At 44.8% G+C, this 20,998-nt stretch overlaps 1 protein-coding gene across 4 annotated transcripts in view; it reads right to left on the bottom strand.

Annotated features, from left to right (window-relative positions):
- The window catches only part of LOC134350283 (transcription factor COE2), a 339,453-nt gene that overhangs the window by 64,642 nt on the left and 253,813 nt on the right, over positions 1 to 20,998 (bottom strand). For all 4 annotated transcript variants that reach the window (XM_063055319.1, XM_063055318.1, XM_063055321.1 and 1 more), the window contains one exon: positions 19,327 to 19,453. In XM_063055319.1, the coding sequence (XP_062911389.1) occupies positions 19,327 to 19,453 (127 nt within the window). The remainder of the gene's footprint in view (positions 1 to 19,326; positions 19,454 to 20,998) is intronic.

The raw sequence follows: 20,998 nt of genomic DNA, 5'->3' as shown, positions 1-20,998 counted from the left end.
CGATTAACCAACCCTATACTTCTTTAGACTGCGGAGGAAAGAGGAGAACCCACGCAGTCCAAAGGGAGGACTTACAGAGACTCCTTATGGAACTGCACCGGGTTTGAACTCCAAACCGATAGCTATAATCTATAAACGGTTATTCAGTTTACGAATGATATCTAACGATAAAATTAAACGCGCTTGGGAATTGGAACTTCAAGAGTCATTTTCAGACAACCAATGGAGTAAAATTTATCATTTGATTAACAACTCATCTATTTGTGCCCGTCATTCCTTGATACAGTTCAAGGTAGTGCATCGGGCCCATATGTCAAAGGATAAACTAGCGCGTATTTTCTCCAATATTAATCCTATTTGCGACAGATACTGAGTTGGCCACTTTAACTCATATGTATTGGTCTTGTATAAAGCTAGATAACTTTAGGAGAGATGTTTTTAAAACACTATCAAGAGTTTGGGATTTGGATCTACAACCTCACTTGCTCACGGCAATTTTTGGGATTATCCCATCGGAAGCAGGAAATATTCCTGTTTACGCTCAATGTATGATAGCCTTTTCGACCTTACTGGCTAGCAGAGCCATTTTATTAAAGTGGAAGGATTCTAATCCACCTACGGTCTTTTATTGGTGCTCGTCCATCATGCCCTGTTTAAGTTTAGAGAAAATAAGAAGTTGGACATTTGATACATCCTTTAAACTTGAACAAATATGGCAACCTTTTATCCAATATTTTCATTTAATTTGATTTATTACTCTTTCAAGTTTTTTTTCGAGGTTTTAGATTTGATCAGAAAGTTTTTCTCTCCTCTTTTTTTGGTTGTATCCTCAAAATGGACTGCCCAGTCCCTTTTTTTTTTGTTTTGTTTGTTCTGTTTCTTTTATAGTGTAGTGGAGTTTTTTCTTCCTCTCTACTTAAAACCCAATTTTTTTCCTTTCTCCTTTTAACTGGTAACAGGAGAATTGTTATTTTCTTTTTTTTATTATTATATATTTTATACTAGTTTAACAATATCTATAACTTTGACAGGGTCTATTTTAATTTTGGTTACTGATATATATATTTGAACTAATTCTCCTCTTGATTGTATTTGATTGTATCGATGTTTTTTTAAATCAATAAAAAGATTAATAAAGAAAGAAAGAACTCCAAACTCCGGAAAGCCCTCAGCTGTAATAATGTCATGGTAACTGCTACACTACCGTGTCACCCCATGGAAACTAGACATCATGGAGCTACGGTAAGTAGTACCAACCCAAAACTCTGCTAGTTTTGACACTTAGAATTTGTGATGATCACATTCATGATGAACTTCCATGCTCAACAAGTTAGCCCTGTGATACTTGCCACCCCAGTATGTCAGTAGAAGTTCTGGGTTTGAAAGGCTAGAACTAATACAAAAGTCCTACTAGTTGTTGCTCAGTGGGGATCACGCTTTTCCCCCCGAATCAGAAGGAACCGAACTCAGGTTTCACCTCAGAAACTTGAGGTCAATTCTCCAGTCCAGGGGTTCCCCATCTTCTTAGATGCCATGGACCAATACCATTAAGCAAGGGGTCTGCGGACCCCAGGTTGGAAACCTCTGTTTTCAGCCGATTCTCTAACGCATTCCCAAGGCAGGGCTGAGCTGTCAATGGACCCGTTCTTTTGGTTGAGGTGCATAGAGGAAAATCCCATGGCAATGTAGCTGGGGAGCAGGGAATGAAGCCTTGGAGCCCTGGTTCATATTTAATCTGAATTTTAGATTATAAAGTGATAACCATATTGCTGTTTGTAGGAGGACATTAGAGCACTAGAAATGCCTTTATGGCTTTTCTGGTCCCATTACAATTCCATCAAGACCAAAGCCAATATCACTAATGGCAACTATAAAATGGTACATTAAGGCATCCATTAGCCTCATGAGACCATGGATTTGTGCCTTGGAAGGTTTCCAGGGCGCAGGTCTGGACAAGGTTGTATGGAAGACCAGCAGTTGCCCATGCTGCAAGTCTCCCCTCTCCATGACACCGATGTTGTCCAAGGGAAGGGCATTAGGACCCATACAGCTTGGCACCAGTGTCGTCACAGAGCAATGTGTGGTTAAGTGCCTTGCTCAAGGACACACGTGCTACCTCAGCCAAGGCTCGAACTAGTGACCTTCAAATCACTAGACGAACGCCTTAACCACTTGGCCACGCGCCAACTGGTTAAATGGTACATGGAGCTTAGGAAGACAGAGGGTTATGCAGTTGGGTAATCCTAGGCAGTTTCTATAGTAGGTTATATGGTTGGCACAACATCATAAGGTGAGATCAGGTGAGGGGGCTAGGAGATACCCAGTAAAGTGTCCACTGAGTGTATCTTTCTTATTGTAGCTTACAGTAATTTTTTACATCGTGCACTGCACTGTTCCTACAAAACAACAAACTTCACGACAGATGTTTGCGATAATAAACCTGATTCTGACCCCACGACCTCTGCTTTGAAGCTGGATTATTTTTAAAGATGCTTTACAAAACCAAGATGCTCTTTCTAATTTTTTTTCCCCAAAGTCCTCGCCGAACCTCGTTAGGATCTCGCATTTTATTGTTTTCCTGCGCTGCCTTGAAGCCGTTACGCTTCATTCCGCATCCTTATTGTTTTACCTTGCACTACCTCAGTGCACTGTGTAATGATCTGATCTGTGTGAGCTGTATGCAAGATGAGACTTTCACTGCATCTCGGTACGTGTGACAATAATAAACCATTTCCAATTCCTCCCCTATTCCCTGAAGGCACAGACACAATCATAGGGAACGCTTGCTTTTCTACAGTGTCTGGTCTTCTCCGGGGCCTCCCAGTGGACTTTAGAAATAATGAAGGGCCGCTGGTGTGGAGCTGCGGATTTAATCCCGGGAAATCAGCATTTGATTTGTAAGCAACGAGATCCCACGTAAAGCTGCAGAGTTATGAAGTAATAGAGAATGGAAATGGGCTCTTCGGCTCATCTGCTGATCAAGGTGCCCACCTAAACCTGCCCTGTTTGCCCACGTTTGGTCTGTGTCTCTCTAAACCACGGGTTCCCAACCTGGGGTCCACAAGGCCCTTGCTTAATGGTATCGGTTGGGGAACCTTTTCTAGACATACCCATCTGAATGTCTTTCTTCTGCAGATGTTGGAAATCCAGAGCATCACATACACGTGCAAAATGCTGCAGGAACTCAGCAACTATGGAGAGGAATATGCAGTTGACGTTTCAGGCCAATACCCTTCATCAGGACTGGGAAGGAAGGGGGAAGAAGCCAGAATAAGAAGGTGGGGCGGGGGGGGGGAGAGAAAGGAGTACGAGCTGGGAAGGTGAGATCGGGCGAGGGGGCTAGGAGGGTGGGTTGGTGTGAGAAGCTGGGAGAGTTCGAATGCTGAAGAAGAAAGAATCTGATTGGAAAGGGGAGTGGACCGTGGGAGAAAGGGAAGGAGGAGGGACACCAAAGGGAGGTGATGGTCAGGTGAGAAGAAAAGGGGGGGGAGAGGGGAACCAGAATGGGGAATAGAGAAAAGGTTGCTCCTCATGTTCCATCATATCAGTGCTGCCGAAGCCCGCGCCATCAGAGAGATGCTGATGACCTGCTGAGCTTCTCTCCAGCATTTTGTGTGGTCTCTTAAATGTTGTTAATTGATCTGCTTCAACCACGTTCTCGACCTGCTCATTCCATAAACACACCACCCTCTACACAAAGAAGTTGTCCCTCAGGTCTCATATAAATCTTTCCACTCCTACCTTAAACCTATACCCTCTGGTTTTGGATTCCCTTTCCCTGGGAAAAAGACTACGAGTATTCACCCCATCTACGCCTCTCATGATTTTATACACCCCTGTAAAGTCCTCCCCTTCTGCCTCCTACATTTCAAAGAATACAGTCCTAGCCTGGTCAACGTCTCCCCATAACTCGGGCCCTCGAGTCCTGGCAACAACCACGCACATCTTATTTTCACCCTTTACTGCTTAATGACATCTTCCATATAACAGGACAACCAAGCTCTACCACAATATGGGTGATAGAATAATGGAGGGTTATGTAGGAGGGAAGGGTAGGATTGATCTTTGAGTTTGTTAAGAGATCGGCACATCGTGGGCCAAAGAGCCTGTAATGTGCTGTAGTGTTCTATGTTCTAATATTACAGATGCAGCTTTCTACAAAAATAACTTAACATCTCAATATCCTGACTGGTGAAGGTCAGTCTGCCAAATACTTCCTTCACCGCACTGTCTACCTGTGAGGTCACTTCCAGTGAAACGTGATCCTCAGCAGATCATCTGACGTTTATTGCTGTTACAAGAGGGGTTAATATTAGTCAGGACACCAATGGACACTTCAAATCGAGACGTGAAATCATTTATACCCAGTGGAGAGCAGATGTGGCCTTTCAGTCTGATTAGAAAGATGGCACATCTGACAGGGTACAGCCCCACTATCACTGCACTGGAGAGTCAATCTAGATTTTTTTTCTCAAGTCTCCAGAGTGAAATCTGAATGGAAAAGCTGACAAAAAGTGGTATACGCAGCCCAGTCCATCACAGTCAAAGCCCTCACCACCATTGAGCACACCTGCGAGAAGCGATGCCATAAGAAAGCAATACCCACCATCGAGGACGCCCACTAGCTAGGCCAAACTCTCCTGTTGCTGCTGCCATCGGGCAGAAGGTACAGGAGCCTCAGGTCCCACACCCCCAGGGTCAGGAACAGTCATTTCCCCTCAACCGTCAGGCTCCTGAACCAGTGTGGGTAACTTCACTCACTCCAACATCGAACTGATTCCATAACCTAATTAAGGAGTCTATAACTCATGATCTCAGTATTATTTATTATTAATTTTTTTTTTGTATTTGCACAGTTTGTCTTTTGCACATTGGTTGTTTGTCAGCCTTTGTGTGTAGTTTTCCACTGATTGTATTATACTTCTTTATTCCACTGTGAATGCCTGCAAGAAAATAAATCTTAGGGTAGTAAAGGGTGACATATATGCACTTTGATAATAAATTTACTTTGAACTTTGTACACATTTAACTCTGAAGTGAGAGCCATGGTGAATGAAGCCTTTCACCCGCTCAAGCTTGTACTTCACCCAACTCAAAATGAATTATTACAACCATGTGAACTTTAAAATCAGCCCCTGAGCTAGGACTGTAGCATAACTGGGACCAGTCTTAAGCACAAAACATGGTTGCATGAAGATTCATCAGAAACAAACTCACTCGTAGGACAGGACAGCACAGGAATAGTCCAGTCCCCTCAGCCCACAAAGTTGTACTGAACCAATTAAACTCGTAACGCCAGGGTAGCGTCGCGGTTAGCGCGACGCCATTACAGCTCGGGGCTCAATTCCGATGTCATCTGTAAGAAGTCTGTATGCCTGCCCTGTGAAATGCTTGGGTTTCCTCCGGGTGCTCTGGTTTCCTCCCACAGTCCAAAGATGATGGTAGGTTAACTGGTCATTGCAAGTTGCCCCATGAGTGGGGCTAGGGTTAACACAGGGGTTGCTAGGCAGCGCGGCTCGAAGGGTCTGCGCTGGGTCTCAGTAAATAGATAGATAGATACGCAAATGAATACGCAAGTAGACACATCACTTGACTAAACCGATCCCTAGTACCTACACAGTGTCCCGATCCTTCCATTCTCTGCATATTCATGTCCCTATCTGAGAGATAATTTCTGTCTCCCTGGCAGGTGAAGACATTATAACAGACTAACTAGAGCAGAGGTTCCCAACCTGCAATCCACAGACCCCTTACTTAATGGTATTGGTTCATGGCTTTGGAAAAAAGGGTTGGGAGCCCCTGAACTACAACGACCAAGTAGTGCAAGTTAAAAAAAGAGAGTGTTTCAAGTTCTTCTGCCCTCACAGTGATAAAAAGCACCGTGCTTCTGAGATTATCTTCCCAGAGAAAAGCTGGCTGGCATTGTGGATGAGTGGATTGGTGATGTCAGGAGGGACAGCGGGTTCTGCCCGAGTCAGATGGCACATGGAGGACGGTGGTGCTGATAGTAGACACGTGACTGGAGGGGCATGTGGGCTAGGGTGAAGGGGTAGACAGTATGAGGTGAGGGGGGCTGACCTGGTGCCTGGGGAAGTGAACGTATTATAATGAGTTCTGGTCCAGGGGCTCCCCCTCATCCTAAAACAATCAAAGCACCACCATTCAAAAACCCTGTCCCGTTTTCTGAACAGCTGCGAGAATCCGAGGCTTTCCTGTGGAAAGGGCAAATTCCTGAAGCGTTAAGCCATTTTGCACGCAGCGGAATAGTTGCCCGAACTTCGGAAAAGAAGATGAACGAAAAGCCAAGTAAGGGAAGATTCTATTCATTAAGAACTTGCTAACAATTTCCAACAATTCTCTAGGTGGTGATTTTAATGTTACTGAGAAATATATCCTTGCAAGTAATTTAATAATTCACCAACGAGAGGAAATGCCAGTGGCAATTACATCATCAGAGAATGTTCATCATGCTCCTTGAGATGCTTGCAGGAGAGCTCGTAGTGATAAAGGGTTCCCCAGAGCACCAGCATGTGGCGCTTGAGGTGAAGGGAGGAGGGAAGGGGGGGAGGGTTTAGTGCTGTTCTGCTCCTTGGGTCCATTGTCCTAATAAATTTCTGCCTCTGAAACATAGAGCTTGCAGATGGAGCCCGGCAACACAATTGTTGCTGCACTCCAGTGGGAAATTAGAAAGCTGGAATGGGTAACCACATTTAACCCCTTCTGAGTCTCGGGGAAGGTCCACGGCCGGCTGAGGAATGTGTGGAGAGCGGGAGATCCATCTCTCTCTACCCTACTCCCTACCCCCCCCCACCCCCACCAAACCCAGGAAAGAAAAAAAAAATCAGGAAACCGTTTCTAGGCAACCTGATAGGATTGATTGATTGTGGAGCTTAAGCATTTCAGGTTTTACAATGCTCAAAGCAGCTTTTGTGTCTTCTCATGCTCACAACTTTCCTCCCTGCTTTCTCTGGCCTCCTTTTCCATAGGAGCGCACTCAGGCCGGGGTGGCAGTTTCTCAGCGCACAGCTCAAAGGCCATTCTTTTGGAGGTTGTAAATGCCACCAGTCAGTGCATCTGCACAGGACGTCACAGCCGAGCCTGATGTTAGCTGACACTTCAAGGGTACGGGCCAGCATGCGGAATCTTGGACAACTGACCCAATGATCCAGCTTCAGATGAAAGTTCAATACAAACCTGCAGATGATGAAAACCTGACACAAAAAAAATGCTGGAAACAGTGAATCAGTGTTCCTCTTTCCACTACAGATGCTGACTGACCGACTGAGTTTTCTCAACATTTTCTGTTTGCCGTTCTGAATTCAAACCAGCCTCGGCAGCTACATAATTTAAAGCCAAGCTACTAAATATACCTGGAGCCAAAAGTTTGTAACAGAAGAAGCAACAGATTGAGGTAAAAGTTCATCTGGTTTATTCCAGGGAAGGAACTAGTCTCGCCTGTATGTAATTCTAGACTGACCTACGAGACTGGCTCTGAACTCCTGGGGCAAGTAGTCACAATTAAAGCTGGTCTTGTCAGAACATCCTCCAGGTGATTACATAAAAACTGCAACTGACTGGATACTGAGCTTGTTCTCTGTTCCATAATTCAGACAGACCTCTCTAGATTCAAGAACCAACTTGATTTATCACATGCACATTGAAAAGTGCAGTGAAATGTGTCACTTGCATTAACAACCAACACACCTAAGAACACAATAAGCAACAAAACAATAACAGCAGAACAAGACCCCATTTCTCCCTCCCACCCAGACACATACACAGTCCTCCAACCCCAAGACAGGCTGTCTTCTTCAACCTCCAGCCTTCAGCGAACGCAGAGATTTGGATGCAGATATTGGGCCTTTGACTATCCCAGTGGACTCGCAGAAACGGGATTCCAGCCAATGGGCCTTGACTTCCGGATTTCTGATTTGACCCCTGGTTCCCGTTGATCACTCCACTAAGGTCCATCCAATCCAAACACAAAACCAGCGAACATACCCGGGACTGTCCTGATAACCACAAAGATGGGACCTCTCAATCAGTGATCAGCTCCCTGTGCCTAATTAACAGATTGTTAGTGAAAAATAAATCCTTGCAAGAAGGTTAAGAATGTAACATTGTGTGGAAACAACAGTGCTTTGCATGAGAAGGGAGGCCATCCTGTTGCAAAATGTAGAAGGTCAGAGAGGTATTTTCCGAGAACGCTGGCCAGGAACGGTTAGCACAATGACCACTGAAGCAGTTCGATTTCCACTGCTATCGCCAAGGAGCTAGTACATTTTCTCTCTGTGGCTACATGGGTTTCCTCTGGGTGCTCTGGTTTCCTCCCACATTCCAAAGGCATACGGTTAGGATTAGTAGGTAGTGGGCACGTGATGATGGCACTAGAAGCTTGGCAACAACTTGCAGGTTGCCCCCAGCACAATCTTCTCTGATTTGATTTAACACATACGATGCATCTCACATTCTGCTCTGAAAAATAAAGCTAATCTCTTTCATCTCTTTTGAAGGAGTTAAGATAAGTATATATTTGAGTCATTAATACTTCTTTGAGCTTTGCTGGGCAGATCCAGAAAATATATACTGCTTTAGCTCAAGCAGATGAAAAATAATTTAAATATATTCATATTAGTTGTAATTACTTGCAGCTAAAACTACTGAAGCAGCTTCTCCTTAATTAGAAATCTCCCTTGTTCAGGGTCTTTGTTCTCCATCTAAATCTTTTGTTCTCTGCTCAGTCACTAGATACTTATTATCAGCACAGAGGGCATGCCAGCAGAGCTGATGTCTCACAGCTTCAGAAAGCTGGGTTCAGTCCTGACCTCCAGTGTGGTGTTTGCATGCTATCCTTGTGACTGTGTTGGTTTTCCCTCAATACTCACTATCCAAAGGCTCAGGGTTGGGGGGGGGGTAGATTAATTGGGCACTGTAAACTGTCCCTCATATGTAGGTAAGGGGGAAAATCTGTGGGAGGTTGCTGGGAATGTGGGAAGAATACAATGGGATTAGTAAAAATGGGTTCCTGAGAGTCGGCATGGGTCCGTGGGCTGAAGGGCCTGTTCTCTCGATCCTGCAAGTGGCAGGATCTCCCAGTGGCTACCCATTTCAATCCGACTTCCCATTCCCATTCCGACAAGTCCGTCCACTGCCTCCTCTACAACCATGACGAGTCCAAACTCAGGTCAGAGGAGCAAAATTCTGTCTGGATTTTTCCCAACTTCCGGCAGTCTCTCCCCTCCCTCCTTTTCACTTTTTCTATCATCCATTCTGGTTAAGCTCTCACCTCTTCTCCTCTCCTCACCTTCCCATCACCTCCCTCTGCTTTCCCTTCTCCCCCTCTTCCATGATCCATTCTCCTCCCCTATTAGAATCCTTCTCCCTTAGCCCTTTGCCTCTTCCACTTTCACCCTCCACTCTTTAAACTTTATTTCCCCTCCCCCCCCCACATGGTCTAACCTATCACCTGTCAATTTGTGCCCCCCCCCACCTTCTTATTCTGGCTTCTTCCCCTTCCTTTCTGCTCTTAACGAAGGGTCTCAGCCCGAAGCCTCGACTCCGTAGATGCTGCCTGACTTGCTGAATTCCTCCAGAATTTTGTGTGTGTTGCTCAATATTTTCAACTTTTGTAGAATCTCCTGTGTTTAAGGTATAACCTTCCACATCTTTAACCCTGTTTCTCTGTGCAGGAATCCTTAAGGATTCTGTGTGAGTTTCCAACTCAAGTAAAAAATTGTTCCTCGGCTTATTCTTTAAGCTTTTCAGTACTTCCCCGAACTGATATTATGTTTCCGAACACTTGATATTATACTGCACGCATTGCCTGCAATGATACAATCTGTCCTGTGGAGTTTAAATGAAGGACTGCTGATCTCATTCGAATCTATAAAAGTCTTCCCGGTTTTGACAGGACAAATGTTGAGAGTCAGTTTCCCTAGGGTGGAGTGTCCAGAGGTAAAGGTTATGGTCTCAGGATTAAGGCTCGATACTTTAGGACTGAGGTGCCCAGGGAGTTGTGAATCCTATCACTCATTCATGAAGCCCACTTGAGGTTGAGATTGATAAGACTGGCAATAAGCTGTAATAATGAATGGAGAAACTCAGCATCTAAAGAGGGGACCTGATGATGTGTCTCAGCCCAAAAGATTGACTGTTTATTCCCCGCCATAGATGCTGCATTGTTCCTCCAGCATTGTGTATATGTTATTCTAGATTTCCAGCATCTGCAGAATCTCTTGTGTTTATAATGAAGAGAGGAATGGATTCAAGGAGTCATACGATCTTTTCCAGTTTTCTAATACTTGAAGCTGTGGTTATGTTTGTCAACTGAATAAAAACTGTTTCTATATAGTTCTCATAGACTGGAAAACGATTGTCTACATCGTTTTTAACACAGAAAGTACTCCCTTTTGAGTGTTATAAAACATGCTGCAATGTGAGGCTTGTTTGAGAACCCGAAATGGCTGAAGAGAGGATTTCTCAAACAGTTCTCCAAATAAGGAGCCATTCGGGACTGAGAACAAGAAGAATTTTGTTACTAGTGGGTGGCGAATCTTGGGAATTCTCTACCCAAGTGGTGTGTGGAGGTTTAGTTATTCACAGCAGCGATCAATCAATTTTGAGATATCAAAGGAGTTCACGGTTGATGCAAAGAAATGTGGGTGAGGTAATAGATCAGCTGTGATCTTATTGAATGCAAGAACATGAATCAGGGGCTGAAGGGCCTACTTAAATTCTGTCCCTTGTGGTATCATGCTTCAATCAATGATTCAATTCCTCCTCCTTGCGACTGCTTATTTTTAACCAATTTACAGTGACTAATTAAGTTTGTTAGCTGGGCTGGTGGTGTAGTGGCATCAGCACCAGACTTCGAGGTGAGTGGTCTCGAGTTCGAATCCAGCCAGCTCCTTGCATGCTTTCTACTCATGCTGGGCTGAGTGTCGAGCTAGTCAAATGCTAAAGACATGGTAAAAATGCTGCCCCATGCACGAAAAGGAACAACAGCAATTAAGTTTGTCAACGTCACAAGCTGCCAGCTTCAATTTTGATTTGTGAACCATCATTCATGGTCAGTTCTGCACAGGAACAGGTCCTTCGGCCCATTTTGTTGCATCTAACTAATTAAGCTAATAACACCTTATTAAACTAATTCCTCCAGCTTGCACATGGCCCATTCTCTGCATATTTCTATGGCTCTTAAACACATAGTTACACTTATATTTTACTGCCATTAAGTGTGGTGGAAAATTCGCATTTGGGAAAACTTCTATCCAATATATGGCCAACTGGCAGGAAATGAGGTCTTAATAAGATTAGCTGCTGTTCACAATGGGTGGAGATACATCTCCACCAAAAGAGGTGTAAGGCGCTTCTTCCCTCTGCTAGCCTGCAGGCCACCCTTTGGGCAAGATGTGGCACCTATTTAGCCCTCCGCCACCAGATCAGGGTCATGTGAAGCCATGGGGGCAGGTGCTGGATGGTCATACGAGCAGCTGGTGCATATCACAAGTCCTGGTTTTGCAACCACTGACACCAGGCAGACAATCTCTGAAGAGTATCGATAATACCTGTCTCGTAAAGATACACTGCCCAGAAGGAGGAAATGGCAAACCCCTTCGGTGGAAAAATATGCCAAGAACGATCATGGTCATGGAAAGACCATGACCATCCACGTCATATGACAGGGCACAAAATAGTGATGATGACTGTTTACAAAGACTTTGGGCTGAAAGAAAAAAAACAAAGTTATTTAACAAAAAACCCTTGCTGATCTCAATATACAGAAATTAATTATTCAAAAAATGAAGGTCTAATGCAACCCAGCAATATTCAAAGAATCATAATGCAAAATATTTTCCCTTAGTTTTCCTCATTTGATGGATTTAATACGGATATAGACTTCCCTTGTATCCCCACCCTTTTGAAACGCAAAGCATCATTAGACAGACTTGATCTCCCAATCTACCTCACTGTGACTCTTCACTTAATTTTTCTGCCTGCCTGCATTTTCTCTGTAAATATAATAATTCCCCCTGGGTCCCCTCCTCCTTCTCTTTCTCCAGGAGTCCACTCTCATCTCCTATCAGATTCCTTCCTCTCCAGCCCCTTATCTTTCCTACTCACCCCACATGGCTTCACCTATCACCTTCTAGCTTGCCTCCTTCCCCTCCCCCCCCATCATGTTTAATCTGGCAATTTCCCCCTTCCTTCTCAGTCCAGAAGAAGGGTCTTGGCCTGAAACGTCGACTGTTTATTCATTTCCATAGACGCTGCCTGACCTGCTGAGTTCCTCCAGCATCTTGTGTGTGTTACTTTATTCTGCATTCTGTTTACCTATTTTATACCTTGATATCTTTCCTGCGTGGAATGCTCTGTCTGGAGGGTTCTCAAACAAAAGCTGGTCACTGTATTTTGGTACTTGTAACAACAGCAAACCAATTACCAACTCCACTCTGGGCATTGTGAAATAATAGTGCCATGAATTAGGAAGAGAGAAACAATCAACTCTATGATTGTCCCCTTGTCATGTGGGGGAGGGGGAGGGTAGTTTACTTGTTGGTCGAAAGCCCCATCTACTGTGCCAGTCATTGATTGGCCTGTTTGAGGGATTCAGCAGCTCTTTCCCATTGGTTGCCTCGTGTTGCCACAGCACCGGTGTCCAGATTCAGGCACCTCAGGGGTATAGGACCAGTACGTCAGGAGGCTTGGTCTCTTTTCTTTCAACCACAGGGCCTTCGTCACAACAAGTCCAGAGCCATCAAGTGCTCCTCAATCCCAGGATCAATCTGGTGAATCTTCTCTGGACCCATTCCAATGCCAGTATGCCATTTCTTAGCTAAGGGGCCCAAAACTGTGCTGGGCACTTAAGAGGTGCAGAGTGAACTATATTACTCACTAATGATACTGTGGTTAACTGACTGGTAGAGCAGTCGACCAAACTCTCTTTCTAAGCCATAACTGCACAGCTGAATTGAGCAGAATAGTAGTGACTTTATTCTGCACCCAAGCTGTACTAGCTTCAAAGTTCAAAGTAAATTTATTATCATTGGTGGCATCCGTTAGTCTCGTGAGACCACGGATCTGCACCTGGAGGCCTCCAAGGCGCAGGCCTGGGCACGGTTGTATGGAAGACCGGCAGTTGCCCATGCAGCAAGTCTCCCCTCTCCACGACACCGATGTTGTCCAAGGGAAGGGCACTAGGGCCAATACAGCATGGCACCAGTGTCGTCGCAGGAGTTGCCAGAACAAGGTTGAAGGCAACGTCGGACTGACTTTTGATAATAAATTTATTATCAAAATACATATGTATCACCAGACACAACCCTGAGATTCATTTTCTTGTGGGCATACTCAGTAACACCACCACATAATAACTACAACAGAATCAATGCAGGACCACACCAACTTGGGCGTTCAACCAGCTTCCAGAAAAGGAGAGTGGAGAGAAGCAGGAGAGGAGCATTGCCCTTTGCAAATACAGAGGAGAAGTAACCCTGGCCAGTGAGAGGTGAACTGCGCGTGTCTCGTCCTTCGACAGCCATTGGGATTGGTTTGCGGCAAACGGTACTGGGATAAAGCTTGTTGAGAACTTTTGAATGATGTCTGCACCCAGGCATTTTGTTGGAGGAACACAAAGAAAGTGCCTTTAATAGATGCAACGGCGTACATAGCAGTCACGAATGTGGTTCTCCCATAAAGGTATCATGTTCCTCCTCCTTTAATGAAATTGTATAAGGCTCCAAGGAAATGTTCGGTTGTTCCTCACCCCCACCCACCCCCAACCACTGACAATTCACATTGTGATTCATGGTGAAAATGCCTCTGCATTCTCATGTAATGCCGGCAAGGCCAATGACATAGTCTTAAAAACAGGTATATGGAGGAATTTAAGGTGGGGGGTTATATGGGAGGCAGGGTTTGAGGGTTGGCACAACATTGTGGGCCAAAGGGCCTGTAATATGCTGCACTATTCTGTGTTCTATGTTTTGTTAAAATGCAATGGGAATGGGGTGACTGCTCTCACCCATCTCACTGCCTCATCCACGTGTGAAGTGAATGCCTTAAAGTAGCTTTACGTCCATTAACAAGTCAAATCAGGTCTATTGTCATTTGACTATATACATGCATACCGTCAAACACACATAACACACAATAATTTATGAAAGTAAGGATGAAATCTACAACTGGATTACACATAAATAAACAAACTGGTGCATAAATTAAATATTGTAAGGTATAGAACAGATTAACCAGTGACATTTTGAATGCGATGTGGCAGTGAGTTCAGAAGCCTAATGGCCTGAGGGAAGAAACTGTTTCCCACCCTGACCGTTCTTGCTTTCATGCATGGGCGTCTCCTGCTTAATGGTAGAAAGTCAAAGCGGATGCTGGATTGGTGGGTGGGATCCTTCATAATCCTAAAGGCCCTGCGTACACAGCGCTCCTGATAAATGCCTCCGATGGATGATAGGGATACCCCTATGATTGTCTCAGCTGTTCTCACTGTCCTATGTAGGGACTCCTGGTCCGATGCTTGGTTGCTCCCATACCAGATGGAGGTGCAACTTGTCAGGGTGCTCTCAACAGCGCTCCTATAAAATGCAGTTAAGATTGGGGTGGGGGCAGGAAAGGGCTCACTTTCTTCAATCTGTGCCTTCTTAATCAGGGAGGTGGCAGTAAAGGGACCAGGTAAGCATTACACAGTTCATCCTCTGCTAGCTGGTCTTCACCACCAGAGACTGATCAATCAATCCTGATATTCTGGGATTACTTTTCTCAAATCATGTTTTTTTTTCTGTGACCTGCCTCCAAATCCCCTTAAATACATCTCCCTGTTTCTTTGACCCCTTTCACCTCCCGAGCATCAGAACCAATAACTTCTTGTACTTGTCTCTCGGCTTTGTATAGTCTTCTGACATTTTCTTCTCACATGGAAAGTATTATATGAATGAATACAATTCAGACTGGGTGACTGCTTTGCAGAATGTCTCTGTTCAGTTCACTGGGGTGATCTTGAGTTCCAGCCTTCTGTCACTTTAATTCTCCTTCTCGCTCCCTCTCTGACCTCTTTATATTTGGTCTCCTACACTGTGTCAAATAAAGCTGAAAGGAGAAAGAAGGAGGGACAGTATCTTAGTCTTTGAGGACTGCACTCTGTAGTTCACGTTATGTGTGTCCGTGGTTTCTGGTCACTCCGTTTTTTTGTTGCTATTTTGGGCGATTTTGATTGGGGTGGCCTGCAGATAATGAATAACACATATAAGATTGAACTGAACTGAATATGCCTGGACTCTTTCAATTTTGTGTTTTATATTCTGCGTTATTGCAATTTCTTTTTTTTTGTGCGTGGGGGGGCGGTGGTTGATGTTTTTCTTCGAACTGGTTCCACGGTGTTGCTTTGTTTCGTGGCTGTCTGTGAGGACGAGAGATCTCAGGGCTGTGTAGTTGCATATATACTTTGATGATAAATGTATTTTGAACTTTGGTGATGCCACACAGCTTTCAGGACTCAATTTCAGATCTGAGATTAGGATTAGCTTTATTTGTCACACGAACAGCAAAACGTCGAAACATAGAGTGAAATGTGTCGATGACCTGTGCAGTCCAAGGGTTATGGTGGGCAACCCACAAGTGTTGGCACACTTACGGTGCCAATATATCATACCCACAGTTTAGTAATCCTAACTTGCATGCCTTTGGAATGTGGGAGGAAACTGGAGCACCTGGGGGAAAATCCACAAGGTCATGGGAAGAATATATAAACTCCTTACAGATGGCCGAGGGAATTGAACGGAAAAGTGATCACTGGCGCTGAAAAGCAATTAGTTAACCACTATGCTACCAAGCCGTGCCAGATATCTCCACTGAGATATACTCCTAGTGGCCACTTTATTAGGCACACCCGCTCATTAATGCTAATATCTAATCAGCCAATCATCAGGCAGCAGCTCAGTGCATAAAAGCATGCAGACATGGTCAAGAGGTTCAATTGTTGTTCAGACCAGACATCAGAATGGAAAAGAAATACAATCTGGTGACTTTAACCATGGAATGATTGTTGGTGCCAGATAGGGTGATTTGAGTATCTCAGACACTGCTGATCTCCTGGGATTTTCATCCACAACAGTCTCTAGAGTTTACAGAGAATGATGCTTAAAAACTAAAAGCATCCAGTTCTGTATGCAAAAATACCCTTTTAATGAGCGAGGTCAAAGGAGAATGGCCAGACTGGTTCAAGCTGACAATAATTCAAATTATCAGTGTTGTGCAGAAGAGCATCTCTGAATGCACAACACGTCGAACCATGATGTGGATGAGCTACAACAGCAGAAGACCAGATTATACACTCAGAGTGTATTTAATTCATACAGTACTGTGCGAAAGTCTCAAGCAAATTAAAAATAAATTCTCCAAAGCAAAGCTGTTTTCAAAAATAATGAAATGAAACATTTCAAAATATCAAAGAATCTACCATAAAGAGCAGTGAACAGTAAAAAACTAAACCAAATCAATATTTGGTGTGACCAACTTTTTCCTTTAAAACCGCATCAATTCTCTTAGGTACACTGTCATGCAGTTTTATAGAATAATCAGCTGGTAGGGTGTTCCAAGCATCTTGGAGAACTTGCCACGGTTCTTCTGCAGACCTTGGCTGTCTCGTTTGCTTCTGTCTCTCCTGGTAATCCCAGACAGCCTCAAAGATCTGTGGAGATCAGGGCTCTCTGGAGGCCACACCATCTGAAACCACATTTAAAAATCTAGGGTGCCTGAGACGTTGGCACAGTGCTGTATGAGTGCAATTTAATATATGACACGTGATGGAAGGAGAGAGGGTTATGCAGAGTGATGCAAACAATACTGGATTGTTGTGGGAATGTCCTATTCTCAGGATAATGCCAAGGCTTTCGCAGGCTCAATCGAGTATAGATTAGTTGACTTTCTTTCAGTTGAAATTTGCATTATTAAAGTCCTAAAGCAAACTTTAACACTCCCCGTGGAGGATTAAGTGATGCTAAGTATAGTATTGACTATATTCATGGAGCTGCTCTCAATCCAATTCCCCAATGAACACATCAGCTTGTCAAATATTTAACTTCATGCCATCCTGCAGTTATTAAATAAAATGTAATATAAATATGACTAGAAATTCAGATACAGTTTCCATTTAATTTGATGAGGGGGTTGTCAAAACGAAAGGTGCGGAAACCATTGATTTTTTTTACACTTTAACCTTTGATGTTCCATGGGAGTTTAAACATCCAGCAGCGTTCTTCTCCTGACAAGTTTACTCATCTCACAGCGCCCGTCGTTCGGCTCAGGAGACTGAACAATAAAAGCTCCGCAAAAAAAAAAATAAATAAATAATCAGGTGCTTCATGTAATCAGTCCATCTGGTTTATTTTACCTTACCTCAAAGCAAAAATGAGATCACAGCACTGGCAACTGAAAGCCTGACTGGCGTTCCTGTTAGCGATTTAGAGATGCATTGTACTAATTGTGATCCCGCTTTCAGACGAGCAGCACTGTGGCGCAGATGGTAGAGCTGCCGCCTCACCCCACCCCCAGCATCCTGAGATCATAGGAGAGTACAGCGCAGGAACAGGCCATTCGGCCCACAATGTTGTGCTGAAACAGCTAAAAAGTACATCAGAAACACCCAGACACTTGTCCTTCCTACCTACACCATGTCCATATCCTCCCATCTTCCTTACATCTACGTGCCTATCCAAACGTCTCTTAAAAGCCTCTAATGTATCTCCCTCTACCACCATGCCAGGCAGTGCATTCCAGGCCTCCACCACTCTCTGAGTAAAAAGCTCACCTCTCACATCCCCTTTGCACCTACCCCCTCTCACCTTCAATGCATGCCCTCTGGTATTAGACATTTCAAACCTGGGAAATAGGCACTCCCTGTCAACTCTGTCTATACCTCTCATAATCTTATAAACTTCTATCAGATCTCCTGTCAGCCTCCGCTGCTCCAGAGTAAATAACCAGCAACTTCTCTACAAGCAAGTTCAATCCTGACCTCTTGTTCCGTCCGTGCAGAGTGCGCACGTTTGAGGTTTGATGTGTCATGGGTTCAGGGCCGATCTTTTGCACATCAGTGTTGCCGTGGAAAAGCAGCATCCAACATCAATGACCCTCACCACCCAGACCACGTTCTTTTCTCACTGCTGCCACGATGCAGAAGATACAAGAGCCTCAGGACTCGAACCACCAGGTTCAGAAACAGTTACTACCCCTCAACCATCAGACTCTTGAACAAAAGGGGATAACTACACTCACTCTATTTCTCAAACACGGGGAAATCTGCAGATGCTGGAATTTCAAGCAACACACATCAAAGTTGCTGGTGACCGCAGCAGGCCAGGCAGCATCTCTAGGAAGAGGTACAGTCGACGTTTCGGGCCGAGACCCTTCGTCAGGGCTGCCCGAGCGTCAACTGTACCTCTTCCTAGAGATGCTGCCTGGCCTGCTGCGTTCACCAGCAACTTTTATGTGTGTTGCTCATTCTATTTCTGATGTTCCCACAGCCGTTGGTCTCACTTTAAGGACTCCATATCTTGTAATTTCATGCTTGTTATTTATCGCTATTTATTTATATTTGCATCTGCACAGTTTGTTGTTCACTGATCCTGTTTAGAGTTACTGTTCCTTAGATTTGCTAAGTACGCTCGCAGGAAAAAGGACCTCAGGGTTGTATGTTGTGACATGTATGCACTTTTACGTTGCACTTTGACCTTTGCGATGCATGGTTATTTAAGTTGCTGTCGCCTTCCTGTCAGCTCGAACTGATGTAAATAAATAGTGCAAATAGATAATATTTGTGGGTTCATGGAGCATTTCTGACCACTCTCCATCGTTGGGACGGCTTCACTGAATTAGTTGAATATGCTCTCTTCATGCTTGGAATAAAGAGCTCAGAGAAAGTATGGCTGCAGACTAGCCAAAGGATGATTAACAATGTTCAAGGTGTTTTACATAAATGCAGGGTGTTGTTGCATACTTAACTAGGGAAACGGCAAATCCATTTCAGTGCAGAAAAGCAGAACGAGCCCTGACTCAAACCCTATTCTCCTCACTGTTAATTTCAGTAAAGCCGAGTGCATAAGATATATGAGAGGCCATTCTTCTCGAGCCCCCCACCCCCACCCCATTCCCCAAACCCTTTCACTAGACACAAGACACTAGAATACTACAGCACAGTACAGGCCCTTTGGCCCTCGATGTTGTGCCGACCCATATATTCCTTAAAAAAAAGTACTAAACCCACACTATCCCGTAACCCTCATGCAACGTCAACATCGTGCAATGTCCACCCACCTGTGTATATGAATCGTCCTGGAGCACCCTTGCAGAACTGCTTGGACTTGTAGGACAGTGTGACTTCCACCACTCCAGGGATGTGTCGCGGGGGCGTCTGCACTCGGATGGCATGGGGAGTAATCAGCTGAAAGGCATGACAGAGGCAGAAGTTCGGGGTTTGACCCTAGCTCAACAGATCTCACCTGTCCTCCCGATCCCACCTTCTTGGCATGCAGTGCTTCTGTTTATTGTTAGAATGGGAGAAACGGTGATAGGAATGAAAAGTCCTTTGTTTATTAACACCCTACCGCTCCCCTGTCTGATCTCCATGAGTCTCCAGTCTCTTCTTCCATAACAATGTCTGCCCTAATAACTCCATAGTCTAGTTCAACTGAACACATTACCCAGCCAAGCCGTCTATCCACGGCCTCCTCTACTGTAAAGATGAAGCCACACTCAGGATGGAGGAACAACGCCTTATATTCCGTCTGGGTAGCCTCCAACCTGATGGCATGAACATTGACTTCTCAAACTTCCGCTAATGCCCCACCTCCCCCTCGTACCCCATCCGTTATTTATTTATATACACACATTCTTTCTCTCTCTCTCCTTTTTCTCCGTCTGTCCCTCTGACTATACCCCTTGCCCATCCTCTGGTTCCCCCCCCCTTGTCTTTCTCCCTGAGCCTCCTGTCCCATGATCCTCTCATATCCCTTTTGCCAATCAACTGTCCAGCTCTTGGCTCCATCCCTCCCCCTCCTGTCTTCTCCTATCATTTTGGATCTCCCCCTCCCCCTCCCACTTTCAAATCTCTTACTAGCTCTTCCTACAGATAGTCCTGACGAAGGGTCTCGGCCCGAAATGTCGACTGTACCTCTTCCTAGAGATGCTGCCTGGCCTGCTGCGTTCACCAGCAACTTTGATGTGTGTTACCCAGCCAAGCCAGCTTCTTTCCCCACTTCATTTCACTGTGAACAAATCCAATCATTTTATTGCCCTACGGTTCAATGGTTCCATTTGACGTCGACTGTTTATTCCTCTCCATAGATGCTGCCTGACCTGCTGCGCTCCTCCAGCACTGCATGCATGTTGCTGAAGTGTTGCTCCCTTTGTGCTCACTGAGCTGGTTTTTGGGTGGTGCTCATGCTGGGTTTGAACTGGATTCGCTCACTTGCCCGTCTCCGGTCCACGCCAGGCAGGGAGACCAGTCTCCGAGAGTCCGGCTGGAAGCTTGGCACACTGCACCTCTACTGAGACACTTGGCTCAGAACAGAACTGCAGCCACTCACACACACCATTTGTGGTAAATTTCCCATCCAGGTTGAAGATTAACTTTATTTGTCACATGTATATTGAAACATACAGTGAAATAGAACAGAGAACAGTACAGTACAGGGAACAGGGCCTTCAGCCTTCAATGGTGTGCTGTACCAGCTAAAAAGCAAATCAAAAAAACACTGAAACAATAATTTCCTAATCTCTCCTATCCACACCATGCCCATTTCCCTCCATCCTCCTCACATCCATGTGCCTATCTAAACGTCTCTTCAAAGCCTCTAATGTATTTGCCTCTACCACCATACTAGACATCCGCCACTCTCTGAGTAAAAATCACACGCCTCCCATCCCCTTAGAACCTACCCCCTCTCATCTTCAATGCATGCTGCCTGACTTGCTGAGTTCCCTCCTG

Source organism: Mobula hypostoma, chromosome 8, assembly GCF_963921235.1.
Source record: "Mobula hypostoma chromosome 8, sMobHyp1.1, whole genome shotgun sequence".
Taxonomy (NCBI): Eukaryota; Metazoa; Chordata; class Chondrichthyes; order Myliobatiformes; family Myliobatidae; genus Mobula; species Mobula hypostoma.
This window is presented reverse-complemented; position numbering and strand designations above follow the sequence as displayed.